Consider the following 19886-nt stretch of genomic DNA (forward strand, 5'->3'; position numbering starts at 1 on the left):
TCTTGACTTACCCTCCTCCTTCCCCACACACAAAACTATCCCAACACCCGTCGATTCTGCCTCCCAAGCGTTTCATAAACTATCTTCTTTCCATCTGCCACTACCTTGTTTCTGGCTTCCATTCTCTCCTCCTGAAATGGCTGCAAAAGCTTCTGATCTCTCCTCGTTTCCAAACCAGTTATCACACTGCACCCAGTGAGCTAAGGCACAATTAACTCTCTCCTTTTTAATCTTAGGGTTAAAGTTCTTGAATGTAGGTAGTCGACATTTTAAACATGCTGGAAAAGCTCCACAGAGCTGAACCAAACCTTTCACTCCATCTTCACTTTCCCCCACTTCTCCAGGCACACTCTGCCCCAGCCATGTTGAACATGTTAGCCTCCCCAAGTTGTTACGTTCCTCAACCTTTGCTGTCTCCTCAGCCTGGAATATTTGTCTCTCCACATCAGCCTAAGTCTTGCCCAATCTTCAGGGCTCAACTTGGAGCTCTCTGTCCCCGCAGGTGGCTTCCTCTGACTCACCAAGACTGGCTAATCTGCTCCTATGGTGGTTCTCATAGAGGTTTTTTTCAGTCTTATGAAGACACCACTATCCCAAGGGATCTTATACCACCCGTCTCACATCCCTTTTTTAAAATTGTCTAATTTTCCCCCACATTAAAATTGTCTATTTGTCTTTATTTTCCAATAAATTGTGAGTGCCACAAAACATTCCTTCTACCCACTTACCAGTAACTGGCAAACAGTAATTGCTCAAAAAATGGCCAGTGGGTCAATGAATCCTTGGGGTGATTATTATCCATTATGTCAACTATATGACAGTACAATGGATACATGACAAGTAACACTTTCATAACTTATACAGTGCTATAAAGTTATTTTACTATTTAGTGTCTGGCAGTTCAACTCCTTGAGGGTAGAGTCAATACTTTGTTCAATTTTTTCTTTTGTCCCAGAACTCAGCATGTCTGACAAGACTGTTCTCAACCAGTTTTTGACTATTAATGAGTTTAAGAAATGAAGAAACAAGAGGCTCAGATAATTGAACCTTCCTGGCCCACACACATACTTGTTTCAGAATCAAGACAGAATCCAATCTGAAAGAAGGAAAGATTGGGAAAAAGTTTACATCTAAATGAAATTCCAGCATGGATGAGAGAAGCCCTGGTTTCTCTCCAAGAGACTGGCCAGCTGTGGGTATTGCCAGAGCTTCAGATCTCTATGGTCAAGTAATCCACTTAGTGGACATGACCCAGGCAAGAGGGGTGTAAGGACAGGGGTTCTAGGAAGGTCAGCATAGAAGGGAGACTGGACCCTGGTTTCCTTTGTCCTTTGAATAAGTTTTAACCTCAGTCTTAGACACTAACATTGGAGCACTATCTATCCTTCTCCCTGACCTGCTTGTCCCTAATGTAACTACCTTTTCCTGGTGCTACTTTCCTGTGGAGTGAGTCACTGACAGAGGCTCAGGAAATCACGTAGTCGAGCCCTTGGGTATATAAGGGTTGCCTCCTGCCAGGTCCGCAACATAAACATCCTCCTCCACAGTTCCCCAAGCCCAGCCAGCTCCTGATCACAATTCTTTGTGTCATCACCATCAGCATTCTGTGCCCAATCTTTGTCCCAGATGCTCCTGGTGAAACTTATGAGATGGCAAAAGACCAAGACAAGTGAAATTAATCCAATGTCTCACCACATCTCCTGAGGCACTGAAGTTGCCTGACTATCTCTGTATATCATGAACTCAGTTAAGCTAGAATCACCTTTCCTTCATTAAAAGACCTATTTATGAGGCTGAGCCCCTAGATAAGACAGGTGGATTGTTCTTTCAAATAGGACTTTTTCTCTTTTCTAGCACATCCTGGGTAGCCTTCAAGCACATTCGTATGCTGGTTTTATTTAAATTTTGTACTAGAATGCAAATTTCAGGACTTTTGTTCTCACTGGACTAAAGGAGCCTGTCAGAACGTGTGGCCCAAACACCTTGGCCTCTTCTCAATGTAGTTTCCTACATTGATGGTCTCTGCTAGCATTAAAGAAACTGCTCCATGACCCAGCACCTCAATGGGATGCTTCTGAGTTAAGAGGATCTGATCCTTCCATTTCTCCTCACCCCTGCACTGAGTGGTTAACTCATAAAACTACACTTTTTTGCTACCACCCAACCCAGAGGACACTGTGGCAGTCAATAAAACACAGCCCAGTCTCCCTTTTCTCCAGGAATTCAAACTAAGAGTCTAGCTGCTTGCTTAGCAAGGGTGAATCCCAGCAAGGCCTAAGTACCCCTGACTCACAAAAGAGCAAATCTCTGCTGAAATGCAGAAACGACACCCTAAGATGGCTCTGGCCACCTGCTAACTTCTATCTCAGACCCTGACTGGGTCATCTTTGGTAAATGGACTACAAAGGCTGTTTCTGTGCCCTCCCCTATGTGGCTTGTACACTGTTAGCTGCCAAGCTTTTAAATAATGAAACTTAACATTGTACTTTAAGGGCTGTTCTGCTCAAATCATAAATGTGCACATCAGTTTTTTGGCAGTAATTCTCTACTCATACACATTTAATCAATGTTTTCACAAGCATTTTGTCTTAACTAAAAATCTATATCAATAGAAAGTCCTAGAATTATACTGTGTGAGCCCCCAGGATTATATAACATGCTTAATCCAAAAACTTGGGTGCCCAATGGGGTCTTGATTGTGCCCAGGCTTCAAATTTAGGCCAGGCACTGCTTGTGCATCTTTATATGATCATGGTAAATCCTCAATAAATATTTGTGGACTCTGAAAAATCCCTGTAAAAACCTCACTTGGAGATGATAGCTTATGACACCTCTTACTGCTTCTTCTCCCAGAAGCTCCCGGTATAACCCAGGACTGGCAGCAGGGGGCGCACAGGGCTGCAGCTCAAATCAGGTTGAATGGCACAAACTCCAAAGGAGGTTTGAATTTAGACCTCTTTTCTCCATGAGGAAAATGGATTCTTAAGGTGCAAAGAGGGAAAGTGGGCAAAGAGCCTAAGAACCCACTGAACTAATTCCTAAGAGAACTTTCCTTTGCAAAGGGAATGCATGAGAATAGAGGGGAGGAGATAAATCTCCCACAGCTGTCAGCCCATAACTACCGCTCTCACCTCAGTTCACTTGGGGAAGGGGCTACAAAGCAGACAATCTTTATTCACAATTGGGGTGGCAAAGGGGAGATGCCTCCAGGTCAGTCCAAAAGCAAAGATAATGGGAAGTTGATACTAGGCGGGGACTCAGCACTCGTCCTCACCCAGTAGGGCATAAGGGTTTCGGGCAGCCAGACAGGACCCTGGAGCTGAGGTTGGGGTGTCCTCATCCCCTTCTCCCTCTTCATCTGCATCCCGGTCCTCCTCTCCCTCCTCCTCACAGGAGCTGCTCAGCTCTTCCTCTTCCTCCTCCTCCTCGTCACCTGATGGTCCCACCCTGCCCTGCAAAACCACCAGCTCCATGGTTTCTGGATGAGACTCCCAGGTGCCTGGGGAACCAAAACAAGAAAAAAAATGTAGAAGAATTTGCACAAGGAACTAAAGCCAGAGAAAGATGGGGAAGAGGCAAAGACCAGGAATAACAATAATTCTTATAGCTGCTGGAACCCGTTCATTCATTCAACCTCCCACATACAGATCCCTGAGCAGACACTCGGGTATATCAATTTCAATCTTCACAACCATCTTGCTTGAGGGTGATTATTATCCTCATTTGCAAATGAGAAAATTGCCTCAGAGATGTTAAAGAGTACAAAGCTGGCCAACAGGTACAGAACCAGGTCTGATCCCCTGGCCACTTTTGCCCACCCCAAAACAGGAGGTAGGGAAGAATATCTGGGTTCTGACCTTTCTGTTCATTGTAGCCTGGTGGATGGAAACACAGGCTGAGGCGGCCATCCACTGCCAGCCGCAGGAGGCTGTTGGCAGCTCTGTACACATCATTCCGAGCTGCCTTGGCTGTCTTGTAACCACGTTTCTCTGCCCAGGCTGGAGGGATAAAAGAGCAATAAGAAGGGAAGCCTGTGTATCAGGTACCAGTCACCCACCACCCAAAACATTCCAGGCCAGAGATCTTGGTAGTCCTGTCCAAAATCCTAAGAATGAGTGGACAGCCACTTCACCCTGGCAAAATCTAAGGAGAGGACAGCAAGGTAAAGGGAGAGAGGAGGAGACAGCAGGCAAGGGAGGACAGCTGTACCCAGGCATGAAATTCACCTTCACAGATGTCCCAGGCACACCAGGGGTGCTCTGCTGAAGGATCCTCAGCCTCTGGGTGGCGCAGGTGAAGCAGGGCCTGTACAGGGATCCGGGAGGCCAGGTAGCCCACAGCAGTATAGGGCTCCTGAATCTGGGCGATGGGGTAGATGCCAGCCAGAACCTGCAGGAACAGCACTCAGGATCTTCCTCAGCATCCTGCCTTCCATACTCGCCCCCCAACCCTTGGCCCTCATACCTGCAACTGCCTGGGCAGCAGGGAGGGGAAGATGAGGCCTGGGCAGTCACAGAGCTTCACAGAGGGGGTTAGAAAGTAGGTCTGAAAGTATCGGGTGTGGCCTGGGGTTCTGGAGACACTCACAACCTTCCGCCCCACGAGTCCATTGATCAGTGAGGACTTCCCCACATTGGGAAAACCTGAGGGAGGCAAGGAAAGTGAATGTCTACTAGGCCATTGCTCAGTGGCAGGCAGGACTCAGTGACTACAGATGAAAGGGGAACTAGGGCTCAGAATTTAAGGAAGTGGTATAATACTGCAAACTATAAATCAGGCCCTGGGGCTGCCAGCTGTGAATCCCAGCCTCCCCACTTATGGCTCTGTGACCTCAAGGCAATTTACTCAACTTTCTGAGCCTTTTTCTTCATTTTATAGGACAGATAGCTCCTACCTCAGAGTGGATCTGGGTAACATTGACAACAGATACAACTGCACAGGTCTAGGCCTACAACAAAGTACTCAACACAGGTGAGATTTCCATTTAATAATACCTATCGTGACTTGTCCAAGAAGACGACTGGCAGCCCTTGGGCTCACTGCCCCTCTCTTCACAACCACCACCACCTTCTTTCTGGTCAAGTCCACTTTCTACACAGATCTCTTGTCCCGAACTCTGATTCCTCAATGCCTGAATCTCACTCTCAAAGTTTGTTTCCTTCACTCTACCTCAGCTACCCACACCCAAGGTCACACTAGGCCCTGTCACTTTATACCTCCAAAGTCTCAATTCCCCAAGTACTCCTCATGCCATGTTTTAAGCTAACTTATTCTGGCTCCTCCATCCCAATAGTTCTTTGCCCCTAACTCTATCAGGGTAACACTATACAACACTGATTCATTGCCTCACTTTCTTTCATATCCACCTCAAAGTCCATGATCCAATTCTGCACCTATACATCTTGAGTTCCCAGGTCCCACCTCTTCCCCTCTATTTTACGCTCCAGGCAAAACCCCAACTCTGTAAAATGCAATTGTCTGCCCATGCAACACCTGCTGCTGGGCAGTTAGTTGACAGTGGCTGGGAAAAGCCACACTGACAAACAGACTGAGCTTCTCAATAAAATGAAGTATCTTCTTCTTTTTTTTTTCCCAATATTTATTTATTTATTTATTTTAGATATAGGTGGATACAATATTTTTATTTATTTTTTTATTTTTTTAGAGAACAAGTTTTATTTAAAGGATAGAACAGAAAGAGACTTCTCTCATCACAACATCATACATGTATTCTGTATAATGATGAGGGTCTCCTTCCATCTTCCGTACAACTCCCCTTCTCCCTCTTTTTCCCTCCCATCTCTCTTCCCTATTTAGTGGTAGTCTTCTTCTCATGCTCTTCCTCCTTATCCCATTTTGAGTCACCCCCCTTATATCAGAGAAGACATTCGGCATTTGTTTTTTAGGGATTGGCTAACTTCACTTAGCATAATCTGTTCTAATGCCATCCATTTCCCTGCAAATGCCATGATCTTGTTATTTTTTAATGCTGAGTAATATTCCATTGTGTATAAATGCCACATTTTTTAATCCATTCATCTATTGAAGGGTATCTAGGTTCCACTTTATTATTTTTATGTGGTGCTGAGGATCCAACCCAGTGCCTTATGCATTCTAGACAAGCGCTCTACCTCTGAGCCATAACCCCAGCCTCTGAAGTATCTTCTTTTGAAAGGAGAGAGAGAAAAAACAATTCTTTGACAAGCCCATTTCCCTGTCTTCCAACCTTAACTCCTTAAAAGACTTACTATTTCTTATTACCACTTTTATATGCCAACTTCTTTGTGAGTATAAACTTTAACATACAAAAAACCCCACACAGAACATGGATGTGCAGCCCAAGGAGCTCCATAGCACCCAGCCATGAGCCCAGAGTGTGACATATTTGCTCAAAGGCCCCATGTGTCCCTCTCCATTATAACCCCCTCTCTCTTATCCTGACTTTTGAGGGATTCCACTTCTTACATTTCTTGTTAATTTATGACCTGTGCATTTCTGGACAATGTGATTTAATTTTGTAGTCTTTGAACTTATGCAGATGGAATTGTAAAGCATGGATACTGCTGTGTCTGGTGCCAACCACACATTACATGAGTTTCCCCATGTTGTTGCAATTGGGGAATCTCACATATTTTTCCTTCTCCTCCAAACCACTGAACACATCACCACACCTACTGAACAAGACTGCATTCTCCTCTCCTCCTATTAGCCATATTTGACACAGCAGAACCCTCCTTTCTGTTTCAAGCACTTTTTATTTCACTTCCAGACATTTCCTTGGTTTTCTTTCCTCTCACTCTCCTTTGCTGGTTCCGCCTCCTTTTTCCAACCTCTAAGTGCAGGCTTGCCCTACAACTCAATCATTAGCCTCCTCTTCTTTCACATAACTTCTCCACTGTATTTCATCTAATCCCATGGCTTTAAATACCACCTATATACACCAGTGGCTCCCTAAATTTAAAGACCACTCAAATTCAAATTTCAATTCCTCTTCTTTCCTTTAAGATACAGATTCCTATACCCATGGCCTAGTCAACATCTCTGCATGGGATATTTCAAAACAATCTCAAATTTAATTTCTGATTCTTTATGATTCCTCTCTCCCTCCTCATCAGTCCTCCAAACCTGTTCTCTCCAGTCTTCCCAGCTCAGTATTTCCAGCTGCTTAGGACAAAAACATGGAAGTCCTTCTTTATCCCTTGCTTTCTCTTATGTACCAAATGCAAGGCATCAGCAGTCTCATTTTCTCTGCCTTTAAAATATATCCTGTTTCTATCTCTGTGTCATCACCACCCCTTTCTTCCTCTTTCCTCCCTTCTCTAAGCAATTCTTATTTTTCTCCTAGACTAATGGAGTAGCCACTGATTACTTTCTTTGCTTCCTTTCTTATCCACCTCGTACCATTCATCTACTCAAAGGTAGAACTTCTAAGAAAGGATATCAAATCCCGTCATTCCCTGCTCAAAACCCACCATTAGCTTCTCATTAAGACTGAGAATAAAATTCAAAATGCACTTCATAGCCATAACACCCTACATGATGTGGTGCCTGGCAATCCTGCCTTCCTCCTTATCTTCCCTGGCTCTCATACTGCAATCTCCCTGACAGTCTTGCTGATCCCAGTATCACCAAACCCATTCTTACCTCAAGACCCTCTCACTCACTAACACTTCTGGCTCCCAAGCCCCTTTCCCCAGAACTCTGAATGGCTTACTTCCTTTTCTTACCCAACTCTTTCTCACCTAAGTCCTCTCACCAGAGGACCTTTCCTCTCCCAGAACTCTCAGAGAGTTCTGGGAGAGGAAATAATATGATTTCAGATCTCTAATACATTTACTCACAAAAAAACAAGCTCCATGAGTTTTAGATGCTTTCTTTTATCTTCACATCAGTATTCCCATCCCTAGAACAGTACCTGGCATTTGGTAGGTGCTCAGCAAATATTTGTGTTTTTTTTTTTTTTTTTTTAAACTTTTAAATATTTATTGTTTTTAGTTTTTGGCGGACAAACATCTTTGTTTGTATGTGGTGCTGAGGATCGAACCCGGGCCGCACGCATGCCAGGCGAGCGCACTACCGCTTGAGCCACATCCCCAGCCCCAGCAAATATTTGTTGAATGGATGAATGAATGAAAACCAATAGATATACCCACACCCAGCAAAAACTCTCACTATCATACCACCCTAAAAACAAGTTAGTGCAGAGGCTACTGAGAGGAAAAAGGGCCCCTGAAAGGGAAAGAAGTCAGTGCAGGGAAAGAGGAGTAATCACTCAACAGTCAAGCATGTTTTTCACAAACACAACGGACACTGAGAGATAAGTCAGGGGTTCTTTCTATCTATCTACTAGCCACTCCATGTTCCTAGATTTATGGGCTAGGTCCTTTATGGTTCCAATGGTATCTCAAATACAACTTTGCCAAGGTCTCTTCTCACCCAAGATGAACCCAAGATGAAAGGGGCCCTGGAACCTAATCATATATCCATTTTCCCCCACTAGGATCTGAGACAAAGCTCTAATCAAGAAGAGACTCCCCCCATCACAGACTTAAAGAGTTAAAACGAAGGAGAAAACTAACACTGTGACCTGCTATGATTTAATGATTCCCTGTATTAGAGGCTAATAACAGCTGAACAATGACTTTGTATAAATCACTCAAACAATGCCTGGCACACAGTAAAAGCCACACAAATGCTAACGTTTAATAATAATCACTGCAATTGCTAATATTACTATTGCCAGACACCACTGAACTCTCTCAACACTACTCCTGTATATTCCTCACATTCATTCTTTGAACTGGGTATAAACATCCTCATTTTTAAAATCAAAGTAACTGAGACTCAAAGAACTTGCTCAAAATCATACAGCTGAGAAGAGATGAAGTTTACATCCACACTAGCAGATGGCCTCCTCTGCCTTGCCTAAGACCACTGGCAGAAGTCACCCCTCAAAGATCCTGGGGCCTAATAAGGACAGATCATCCCTCCTTTCCAAATACTGAAACTCAGCACTTCTGGGGCCTTTGTGAGCAGATCACTGCTTCCTTACCCACACAGCCGATGGTCACCACCCCATCCTTGTAGTGTTCCCGTGTTGGGCCAGCTGGCTCCATTGCTGAGTCAGTCTGCTGTTCCACCAGGACTACAGGCCCATCCTCTTCTTCCTCCTCCTCCCCAGAGCCATTGCCCCAGGTGGCCCCAGCCACATCTCGAGCAATCTTCTCCCGCCAGCTGCTCAAGTCCACTGTTCAGAAAAAAGATAAAGAAGGTTTCCTGGGGCCTCTGTGTATGATGGCATAGCTGCATAGCTGGTGTCACTAGCATATTCTGGAGTCTCACAGTGACAACCTGCACAACTGCAGACCACAATCTCCCCAGACTTCACTTGATCCCACCCTTGAGCCATATGCATTTTTCAGAGTTTCTGAAAAGTACCAGAAAAACTGAAAGCAGCAATCCACTAAGGATTCTGCCTATCTCCTGCCTCTCTTGTCCCACCAAGCCAGTCTGTTCTTTATTCTATCCCCCTTGTGCCCATCCATAATAGAGGGTAACAAAATGATTCTGGATCTTAGATCTCCCCCATGACCTCCAAGGATCACACACCTTTACCCACAGTGATGGCTTCACAGGCTCTCAGCAACTGTTCTGGCCCCAGGGCCCGAGTCCATCCTCTCCCCCGCCTCCGACTCTTCTTCAAGACTAGGATCAGAATGCACAGAGCAGTTATGCTTAGGCTTTTACACCTCATCTCTCCCACCACCCTCAGGCCCCCAGTTAGGTACCACCTTGCCAACAAGCCTCTCTGTTTTTCCCTTTGCCCCCTGTCAACCATCTCTCCCATGCTGCCCTCCTCAAAGCCCACTCACCACTAGAGTCCTGTGGAGTGCGGGGGTCCCGAGGGAAAGAGGTAAAAAGGACGATGTGGAGTTGAGGATAGTGTTGGTGGAAATAATGCTTCCAGGCAACCACCAGAGCTGGTGGAGCCAGATCCACCTTATTCAAGACCAGCACGAGGGCCAGACCAAGTTCTCCAGTCACATACTCATAAAGTGCTGGTGGAAAATTCACAACCTGGGATAGAAGAATGAGAGGTCATCCCAGGGTTCTCTGTCTCCAGCTCCCCACTCACGAAGCACATTCAGAGACAAAACCCTGGCAGTAGCAAATTCTGGGGTGAAAACAGTAAATCAGCCAAACTGAACAAGAAGGACAAAGCAGGGGTTAGTGATACCTGTGCAAGTCTCAGGGGGCTTCCGACAGGTCATGATTAGCATTTGAAGTGAACCAAAAATAAGATAAGGAAATAGCAACACCTTACATACTGAAGTAAAGACTAGAATCAGGAATAGAAATGAGGGTCAGGGTAGAAATTATTATGTATTGTGTGCACATAACTGTACAAGTGTGTACACATGCATATGAGCATGCATCCAAGTATATGCTTATAGATGCAAGTTTATGTGTTGAGCATGTATGACTACAAACATGAGTATGTGTAAATGTGCCTCTGTGTATGAATATACACATGCATACATGTATTTGTGAATATGTGTGTACATATTCGTTAAGGACTTCCAACCTAAATGTCCCCACAGACCTCCCTTTCTCCACTGGAGGACCACAATGAAGTGGCAGAATCAGGAATCACAGGGCAGTCCAGCAGCACAGCCTACAGCCTTAACTACCACCCTAACATTCCAGGTAGTTTCTGCAGCAACCGAGGTAGACAGGCTAGAGAAATGAAATAAGGAAGAAAAGGCATCTTTGGGCTGGGCAGGAGGAAGCCCCTAGTTGCCTTCATTAGAATCCCTGGAGCTTCACACTGGAATTTTTTTTCCCATAACACTTTTATTTTATTTATTTTTATGCAGTGCTAAGGATCAAACCCAGTGCCTCACATGTGCTAGGCAAGCACTCTGCCACTGAGCCACAACCCAGCCCCACACAGTGGGATTTTCTATTGGTCTAGCTCTGTTGATGCTGTAAGACAAGATATACAGCTTCTCATTAGAGGACATAAAAAGGAGTCAGCTAGCCAGGATAGAAGCAACAGACTACGGCAAGACACAAACAAAAAAATTAGTTCCTGACTGCAGATATCAGCACACAGTAGATAGGGTAAAAAGAAAGGAAGGACAGCTCTCTGTTTTTCAAATTCTACCTCTGACTTTTACCCATAAGAACCTGATCCTCTTCCCCCTTGCCCACCCTCATCCCAAGTACTCACTGGATGACGAATATCAGTGATGAGCAAGACAATATCAGACATCTCTAACACTCGCCATAGCTGCCTCCACGTCTGAAAAGACAAGATCAGAAAAGAATCTGAACCCAGAATTCCTTTCCAGCCTGATTCCAGAAAAATTTGTCCATGGATCACACTACCCCATTCCTGTCCCCATTCTATTGTCACCTCTAGATTGTGCTCAAAGTAGCTGAGTTTCTCTGAAGTATAAGCCCCGTGTATCTTCCCAAGATACTCCTGAAAGCTTCGTTCCTCCTGGCTCATTAGCTGCTCCTTGGACATCTCATAGCTCCAAGGAGGACGCCGGGGAAAGTCCAGGACTGAGAAAACAGTAAGAAGTGCAAGTATGAGGATGTTTTCAGTATTAAAGTGTGCATCCTAGACCCCTCCTTCCTCACTGTCAACCCTTACCCTTCCAAACTCTCCAAGCCCCTTGGGTGGGAAACACCGGTCTTGTCTTGTCCTCACTCACCTGAGCCAGGCTGATAGACCTCCCGTATGTCCAGTTCCAACACCTCAGCACTGAGGGGCTGTAGCACTTGCTCCCGGGCTGCTCTCTTTCTCCTCTCCACCTCCTCCCGACTGTCCCGCTCAAAATGAAGCCGGTATCTAAGGGAAGAAGTGTCATACATCCAGCAAGACCACAACCCCTACCCCTACCCTATCCCCCACAGAAAACAAAGTTTCTTCTCTTCAATTGTTCAAATTTCCTTTCAGTCGGCCTCCCTGAAAGTCCCCCTTTCATAGAAGACAGGGCCAACCCCTTCTAAAAGCCAAACTCTCGGGTCGCTCTGGAAGGGAGAATTATGGCCTGCTCCGGGAGAACAGTGGCATTCCGGCCTCACCCTCTCCACTTTCAAATGTCCACCAACAGCAGCTAGCTTTCCCTCAACACTCCCACCTTCAAGAAGGCGGGCAAGCCCGGGCCAGAGCCCCACTCCTTCCCTCACCCCTCCCTCACCGATTTGGATCATAAACTCGTGGACCCAGGCCCTGGGAAGGTTGCTGGTTGAGCCTGCGGATTTGATGGGTCACAGATTCCCCATCAGAGGTATCGGTCTGCTCCTCCCGCCGTTCCCGGCTCCCGCTGCGGCTGTTGGAACTGGAGCGCAGCCCATCTTGAAGCCCTGCAGAGAGGGAACAGTGACGCCAGTGCAGGCTAGCTCTCAGGGGCCAAAAGACCCCCCTACCTAGACCTCCTGGCTCTCCTTCAGCCCATCCAACTACTTTTGAAGCTCGGTCCTCGGGGCCTCCCTCTCCAGGACCCTCCGGGTGTGCGTGGGGGTAGTCACTCTTCCAGGGAATTGCTGGGATGGCGCCCCGTTTGAGCTGGAGGGACTCCCCTCCCCCAACTCTTCATCCTTTCCCATCCCTTCCAGACAAGGGGGGGCGCGCTGGAATGGGGGAATCCCCTCCGCGGATGCCCACGCAGATCCGCGCGAGCCCACTCCCCCTCCCACGCCCCCCAGAGGTGCGGCAGGCACACCCCTCCTTCCAGATGTGCGGGAGCCCGAGTCCCGCCCCCTCCTCCGCTCCCGCACTGACCTCGCTTCCGCTCCCGTTTGTCCTGCAACTGCTTCTTCTTCTGCTTCACGCTGAAGGGCTTCTTCCTCGGCATGGCCCGGACCAGTCACCTGGCCCGCCCTTCGCCGAGCTACAGCCGCCTCAACTGACCTGCCCCCCCCCCCCCGCGGTAGTCCCCGCCGCAAGGGCCCGGGACCCTTGAGGAGGCGGAGCTATCAGGTGACGTCAGCGGGAGGGCACCACCGACTTGCCGCGGCGGTCGGGATGGAAAGCGCACGGGGGAAACAGTCACTTCCCTCTAGAAGTGAGGCGAGAGGGTGATGCGGGGTGGGCTACCGACACATGAGAGCCAGTGGCACCGAGAAGGCGCAGCGGCGGCGAGAAAGGAGGCGCGCGTGGGAGGATCGAACTAACTCCGTCACGGACTCTACCAACGAGCGCCCGGTGAAGGGGGGACGCGTGTCATCACTACCTTGCGCTCGGGGGAGAAGCTACCACTCACCTGGAGGGGGCGGCGGAGAGGAGGAGGGCGGGTCCTACTACCCTGGGGAAAGGGAGGCGTGGACACGCTGAAGCTACACTACCAACCCGGGAACTTGACCTTAGTGGAAAGCCGAGACTGCGCGTCCCAAGGAATAAAACCAGGTTGCTGTGTTACACTGGGGGCACGGTCAGAGGTCTTGAGGGACGGGTGGAGGTTCTGGGTGCCGACCTGCTGGGACCCAAATTCCCTGTGGGAACGACGAGAAGAAGCAGGCTTATAGATCCTAAGTGCAAGCGCAGGCCAGAAGAGAAATCCAGTTGGGATAGGACTTTTGGAGACGGGTCCGAGAGCACGAAGTTGTGCCTGCAGCCGTTACCATAGTAACCGCGGACCGGATGTGGCGATTTTAAGACGCGACAGGCCTTTCCTCTCAGGCTTTCTGGCCCGAAAGCTTGCCGACTCTGTGGCACTGTGAAAGCTACTTTTCACCGTGGAGAGAGTTTTTTAAGCACTTGTAGAAACGCGGCAAAGAGAAGAGTTAGTGTTTTCGCTCTGCCTGACAGAGATATAAGGAGGCGGTTTACATGAGAATGCAGCCACAGCAAAAAGTTCTCAGCTGCCTTCCGGAAGTGGAGTGGCGGGAACCTTGGCCTCAGTGCCCACCGCCCCCCGGAAGCGGAAACAGAATCTCAGCGTGCCCCTTCCTCACTGCCCTCCAAATCCCGCTGCAGCCATTGCAGCAGCCACGATGCCGAAACGAAAGAAGCAGAATCAGCAACAGCAGTCGCCGCCACAGCAGCCACCACTGCCTGAGCGGGAAGAGCCTGGAGATGAGGAGGATGAGAGTCCTATAGGTGAGGGACCTGGGAAGGGTGTGCACATGCTTGTCAGCCATTCCAGACAAGGGGCTAGGACTGCTAAAGTGCGGGGGAGGGGGCTCTAACGGAAGGAGGAAGGGCGCACGCGCGGGGGTGGGGCAGAGGAGGCCTGTTGATGGTAGAACCTTGAATGAGGAGTTCTCCTACTTGAACCCTCAAGCTCAATCCCAGGCCCAAACCTTTCTGGACCAGGCGGAGGAGGAGAGGGCAAAGAGCCCGTTTCCGCAGCCGCCGAATGGCAGGGGAGAGGGGCAGTAAAGATCACATTGCGATGACAGGGTTGACAATTTGTGACCACATTTCACAGGGAAGGTCGAATGCTTTTTCCACTCCCCTGAGGAAAGGTCTGATTGGCCAGCAACTAAAGGTTGAACCTTTGGATTATCTCTGAAATCACCTGGGATGTTATGGATAGTAGCAGTGTAAGGCAAAGATAAATTGTCAGTGCCCTTTGATTGAGTCTCCACTTTTTGCCAAACCTGAAGCAGCTTTACAAAGGACAGATAGACGAGGTGAGAATTTGCAACACCGTTGAGAACATAATTGATCTTACAGAATGAATTGAGAAATGAGTAATAGAACAAAAACACATAAAGGAACATCAGTTCTTTAATCTGTTTTGATGACCATATTTTCGTGTCTACTCTTAGGACCACCCAGCCTTCTGGGCCCTCCTCCCATGGCCAATGGAAAGCCTGGTGACCCCAAGTCAGGTGAGGAGGAAGGGCCCTGATTTTTATTTGAGGCCCAGAGGAAGGGAGCAGGGGAGGGAGTAAAACTCATCAAAGACTTAAAGTAAAAAAAATTGAGGATTCTGTATCTGATGAATGGAGAAAAGTTGTGTATTCACGTCTTTGAAAACTCAATGTTGTAAAAGTTGTCATTTCTTCCTAAAGTAATCTCTAGATTCACTGCATTTCCTCTCAGAATACCTGTCATGTTTTTGTGGAAATAAATATTATATGAAAATGCAGAGGATATGGGTGAGAGACCACCAAAACATTCTTAAAGTAGGAGGGCTTACTATGAAAACCAAGACTTACAGTAAAGCTCCAGTAGTTATAAAAGTGTGATTTGGGCACAATAATGGATATATAAGTCAATAGAACAGTTTAGCATCCAATAATAGGCCCACAGATCTAGGAACACTTTGTGTATGTAAAGGTAGAACTGAAGAAGTAGTATTTTCAATAAATGAAGCTGAACTGATTGGACATTCATGTGGAAAAAATGAAATCTGACTTCTTCAGATTTCAGTGATCAGATGCAAATGTCAGTCCAAGTGAACTGAAGTGTGAAAAGTGAAAATCATTCTTTTAGAAAGTAAATTTGAGAAAAGCTAAGAGTTTTTAAACATGTATACTAATTATAAAAGAAAGATTGATAAATTAAACATCAGATAAGCATGTGTTAATCATGGCATCGCTAAGAAATTAACAGAAAGCCTTAGAGAAGAAGATATTTGCAACAAATATAATCAATAAAGAGTTTATATATAAGATATATAAGGAACTCTTTCTGAGACAGTCCATTAGAAAAATTGACAAAAAAAAAAAAAGAAAGGCACCTTATAAAAATGGAGATCTAAATACAAGAACATGTGACCATGTACTTAATATCCTTAATTATCAAATAAATGCAAGATTAAACATACTACTTTGAAATTAGAACTGCATTGAGGGGATTGTAAGATGGTACAACCATCTTTCATAAACAGTATGGAAATTCCTCAAAAAGTTAAAAATAAAGCTACTATATGATCTAACACTCCTATTTCTGGATTTTTTATGCAAAAGAATTAAAAGGAGGGTCTTGAAGATTCACTGTAGCACTATTCATAGTACCCGAGAGCCGGAAGCAACCCGAATTTTCATTGTCAGAAGAGTGGATTAAAAAAAAAAAAGGTGTAAACAAAATGCTGTCATACACTACAGCTTGGATAAACCTTGAGAACATTATGCTAAGAAATAAGCTGGTCACAAAAGATGGTATGATCTTACTTCCATGAGTATCTAAAAATCACATTCAAAGAAACAAAACTGGGTACTGTGGTATGCACCTGTGATCCCAGCTACTCAGGAGGCTGAGGCAGGAGGAAGGTATTTGAGACCAGCCTAAGCAGCATAGTGAGATACCCATCTCAAAAAAAAAAAAAAAAGAAGGAGGAATAGAAAAAGAATTGGTGGGATGGTGGTTAGTAGTAGTCCAGGGGAGGGGCAGGGAGTTGTATAAAGTTTAAGTTTTGCAAAATAAAGTTCTGGAGAATTGTTTCACAACATATGAATATACTTAATACTACTAAACTGTGCATTTAAAAATGGTTAAGATGGTAAACTTTTATATTATGTAGTTTTTAACCACAAACAGTCTGCCACTTCTCACAACAGAAAGACACAATAACAAGTGTTTTTGAGGCTATGGAACTACTCCTTGGAGTGTAAATTGGTACCACTACTTTGAAACAAAGTTTGACAATATCTATTAAACTTGACTGTTACACTTGAATGTGCATACGCTCTTTGACCCAGCAATTCCTCTGCTACCTATATACTCAACAGAAATACATACGTATGTGTAACAAAGACATATATAAAAAATGTTCATAGCAACATTTCTTGTTATAGCCCCAAACTGGAAACCACCCACATGTCCATCATCAGTAGCATGGATAAATCAGTTGTTTGTATGCATGCAATGGGATACTACACTGCAATGAAAATGAATGAACTACTGCTACAGGCAACCTGGATGAATCTCACAAACATGATGTTGCGCGAAAGGAGCGAGACACAAAAGAATACAGACTGTATGATTTAATGTATGCAAAGTTCAAAAACAGGCAAAAACTAATCTGTGATGTTACAAGTCAGAATGGTGGTTACATTTGGGGAGGGGGAAGGGATACATGGGTGGGTCTTTTGAAGTGCTAATAAGGCTCTATCTCTTCACCTAGGTGGTGGAAACACAGGTGTGTTTGTTTTGTGATAATTGAGCTGTGCACTTAAAACTGGTTTATATTTGTCTATATGCTGTACTTTGGGGGAGGGATCAGGCTTCTGTGTCAGGATTAAGCTGCCAATTGGTCACCTTTCTGTGTCTTTCTTTGTCCAGCTCTTCACAGAGGTCCTCCAGGATCAAGGGGACTGATGATTCCACCACTGCTGAGTCTCCCACCTCCTCCCCGGGGCAGAGGCCCAATCCGGGGAGGCCTCGGCCCCAGGTCTGGCCCATATGGTCGTGGTTGGTGGGGGGTCAGTGCTGAACCCCCTTTTCTGGGGCCAGGCCATGGGGGTCCCTCCAGGGAAAGCTTTCACAAAGAGCAGAGAAACCCTCGAAGGCTCAAAAGCTGGTCTCTTATCAAGAATACCTGCCCGCCTAAGGATGGCCCCCAGGTTATGGAAGGTGAGGTCCACTTTGTTATGCCTGTGCATATTTCATACCCATTAAATCCCAGTGGCCTAATTCTCAGGATTCCCACGACTCCTCTCTTTGGGGCTGTATTTATTTATTTACTTACTTATTTTATTTTTTCCCCCTTTTGTGATTCTGGGGATTGAATCTAGGGCCTCGGGCATGGCAGGTAAACACAATACCACTTAACTACACCCTCACCCCCTGGACCAACCTTTTTTTTCCCCCCCTCTAAGTACTGGGGATTGAACCTGGAGTATTCTACCACTGAATTATACCCCCAGCCCTTTTTATTTTTTAGAGACAGGGTCTCTTAGTTACCCAGGCTGGCCTCAAACTTGGCCTCCTGCCTCCGTCTCGAGTCACTGAGATTACAGGCATATATCTATACCTAGAAGAACTAGTCCTAAATATTCTTTCTCCCAGGAGAAAGACTACCATTTCAAAATCCTAGAGGGCTAGGAGTTTAGTTCAGTGGTAGAGTCTGCACGTAGCACATCCAAGGCTCCTGCCAAAAAAAAGCCAAAGTACCTGTAAGTAGTAGAAGGTAGCAAATCTGGCTTTATCTCTGCTTTTCATGGCATTTGTTTTCTGTCTTACTCAGATTTAAATTTACCTATTTTTCACTTGTCCACAGACAAATCTGACCGCCCCGTCTGTCGACACTTTTCCAAAAAGGGCCACTGTAGATATGAAGACCTCTGTGCCTTCTACCACCCAGGCGTCAATGGACCTCCTCTGTGAGACTGTGCCTTCCCATCCAGGCTGGAAGGAGCCCTCTGTGACCCAGTGGCCATGTATTTCCCTGTGGCCCTGTGATGGCTACTGTGAGGCTCTTCCACCCAACACCCTCGGTCAATGACACGTCCACCCCCATCCACCACCTCCCTGGTTTGGGGTCCAGAGTTGTGTTTCATCACTGGTGCGCAGCGCGCTCTGTATTCTGATCCAGCCTCCAGAGACATGCCTTCGGGACCCCTTCTTGCTCCCTTCAACTGCCTCCTGGATCTTCTTCCCTTTCGCCAAATGACTGCTGAACAGGAAACCTCTTTGGTGCTGTTTCTTGTGCATCTGTCCACCTGTCCCCAGTACTGCCCTCAATTCCTGAGAGCCCTGGAGCGGTTTCCTACCCGCTTTAGCTGCTTATTTTAAGTCCTTTTTATGTGACATCCCAGTGTTTTCAGCTGCTTGGGAAACTCGCCAGGTTTTCTGACCTGGGGTCAAGTTTGGGTGACTGGTACAGAGTTGCTCCCTGAAAGGCAACTGCCCCTGCTTTTGGATTTCGTAGTTTCTCTGTCAGTAGCATGATCCCCACCGCTCTGGTCTGTGATCACTGTGCTTTGTGAAACTGTGCATCCCCTCGTAGCCTCTCTCAGTGTCCGTGGCATTTTTGTGATTTCCCAACACTAGAATAAGTTTTTCTGCCAAAATGAGTGAGGCTCTTGGTGCCCTCTAGACTTTCCCCACATCCCAACTTGGGAGAATCGTGAAACTCCACAAGACTGCCTCCCTGTACTTCTCCTGGTGTTGATTATTCTTGGTCTGACACAGGCCAATGATGTCTTGTAAAGCCTCAGATGGGCCTCCCTACTCAGCTCCTTTTCGCCTGTTTTAGTTAGACTATGTCATTGTGAAGCCACCAGCCCTTTCATTTGAATTCTGTGAATCTCCACCTGGCCTATCTGTGGGTGGAACCTGGACAGTACTGTTGCTCTCTTCTGACACTCTTCCCTCACATCCCTGGCACTGGTTGTTTTCTGTGAAAACGGCAGTGAACAGGTTCAGTTTTGAGCTGGCCCTGAGGAAATGGGTCAGGAGTTGTGTGGGCAAGAGGGAGGGATGAGAGCGTTGGAGAACTGAGAATGAATTTTTTTTCTTTTTAACATTTTTTTATATTAGTAATAAACGCAGTGGAAACCAGCATTTCCTTAATCCCTGTGTTCTAGTCATTCAGATGGTGGTGATGGAGAATGCAAGTCTCTTCCAGCCCAAGAGAATTTTGGGGGTCCCTTTAGCCAACAAGCATCAACCAAACCAGGCTACATTGTGGTCAAGGGCACAGAAGAAAGGAAAAACAGGTGGCTAGGGAGTAATTTTTATTTTATGTTTGTCAGTTTGTGTATATGAAGTAGAAATGATGAAGCAGTCAAATGCCCTATGACTGAGTTCCTGTGGGCAAGGCAGTATACCAGACACTAAAAGATAACAGTTAAAACCAGTGCATTTTAAATCTCCTTCCAAGGAAACATGTGTTCATCAGAAATCACAAATAGCCAAGTACCACATGCTTGTATTCCCTTGCTACTCAGGAGACTTGAGGCAGGAAGATCACAAGTTC

The 19886-nt window shown here is 46.2% G+C and overlaps 2 protein-coding genes across 4 annotated transcripts; one reads left to right on the top strand and one right to left on the bottom strand.

Annotated features, from left to right (window-relative positions):
- Window positions 1-3136: 3136 nt before the first annotated feature.
- Gnl1 (G protein nucleolar 1 (putative)) lies at window positions 3137-13149 on the bottom strand. Of its 2 annotated transcripts, none has more exons than XM_048805958.1 (12): window positions 12797-13149; window positions 12213-12378; window positions 11724-11860; window positions 11420-11571; window positions 11234-11305; window positions 9873-10077; window positions 9610-9705; window positions 9053-9247; window positions 4470-4643; window positions 4227-4394; window positions 3858-3998; window positions 3137-3499 (listed from the first exon to the last, which is right to left on the bottom strand). In XM_048805958.1, the coding sequence occupies exons 1-12, from the start codon at window positions 12867-12869 to the stop codon at window positions 3258-3260; spliced, it is 1821 nt and encodes a 606-aa protein (XP_048661915.1). In that variant the 5' UTR covers window positions 12870-13149; the 3' UTR covers window positions 3137-3257. The 2 variants fall into 2 exon arrangements, with proteins under 2 accessions (XP_048661915.1, XP_015362609.1); XM_015507123.2 differs by having other exon boundaries at window positions 4227-4389; window positions 4465-4643; window positions 12797-13143.
- A 183-nt stretch (window positions 13150-13332) lies between these two features.
- Prr3 (proline rich 3) lies at window positions 13333-19480 on the top strand. 2 transcript variants are annotated; one of them, XM_015507124.2, is made up of 4 exons: window positions 13886-14113; window positions 14788-14850; window positions 17249-17539; window positions 18186-19480. In XM_015507124.2, the coding sequence occupies exons 1-4, from the start codon at window positions 14008-14010 to the stop codon at window positions 18290-18292; spliced, it is 567 nt and encodes a 188-aa protein (XP_015362610.1). In that variant the 5' UTR covers window positions 13886-14007; the 3' UTR covers window positions 18293-19480. The 2 variants fall into 2 exon arrangements, with proteins under 2 accessions (XP_048661916.1, XP_015362610.1); XM_048805959.1 differs by lacking the exon at window positions 14788-14850 and having other exon boundaries at window positions 13333-14113.
- The last annotated feature ends 406 nt before the right edge of the window (window positions 19481-19886 follow it).

The sequence above is a fragment of the Marmota marmota genome, unplaced genomic scaffold (genome assembly GCF_001458135.2).
Source record: "Marmota marmota marmota unplaced genomic scaffold, marMar, whole genome shotgun sequence".
Classification (NCBI taxonomy): domain Eukaryota; kingdom Metazoa; phylum Chordata; class Mammalia; order Rodentia; family Sciuridae; genus Marmota; species Marmota marmota.

Bases quoted from the DNA above. Each gene is read 5' to 3' on its own strand.
- Prr3 (XM_015507124.2), top strand. From the start codon at position 14,008: ATGCCGAAACGAAAGAAGCAGAATCAGCAACAGCAGTCGCCGCCACAG. The intron at 14,114-14,787 runs GTGAGGGACCTG...GTCTACTCTTAG, and splicing joins GGAGGATGAGAGTCCTATAG to GACCACCCAGCCTTCTGGGC. The intron at 17,540-18,185 runs GTGAGGTCCACT...ACTTGTCCACAG, and splicing joins TGGCCCCCAGGTTATGGAAG to ACAAATCTGACCGCCCCGTC.
- Gnl1 (XM_048805958.1), bottom strand. From the start codon at position 12,869: ATGCCGAGGAAGAAGCCCTTCAGCGTGAAGCAGAAGAAGAAGCAGTTG. The intron at 3,999-4,226 runs GTGAATTTCATG...TTATCCCTCCAG, and splicing joins TGCCTGGGACATCTGTGAAG to CCTGGGCAGAGAAACGTGGT. The intron at 3,500-3,857 runs GTCAGAACCCAG...TTGGTTCCCCAG, and splicing joins AGGCTACAATGAACAGAAAG to GCACCTGGGAGTCTCATCCA.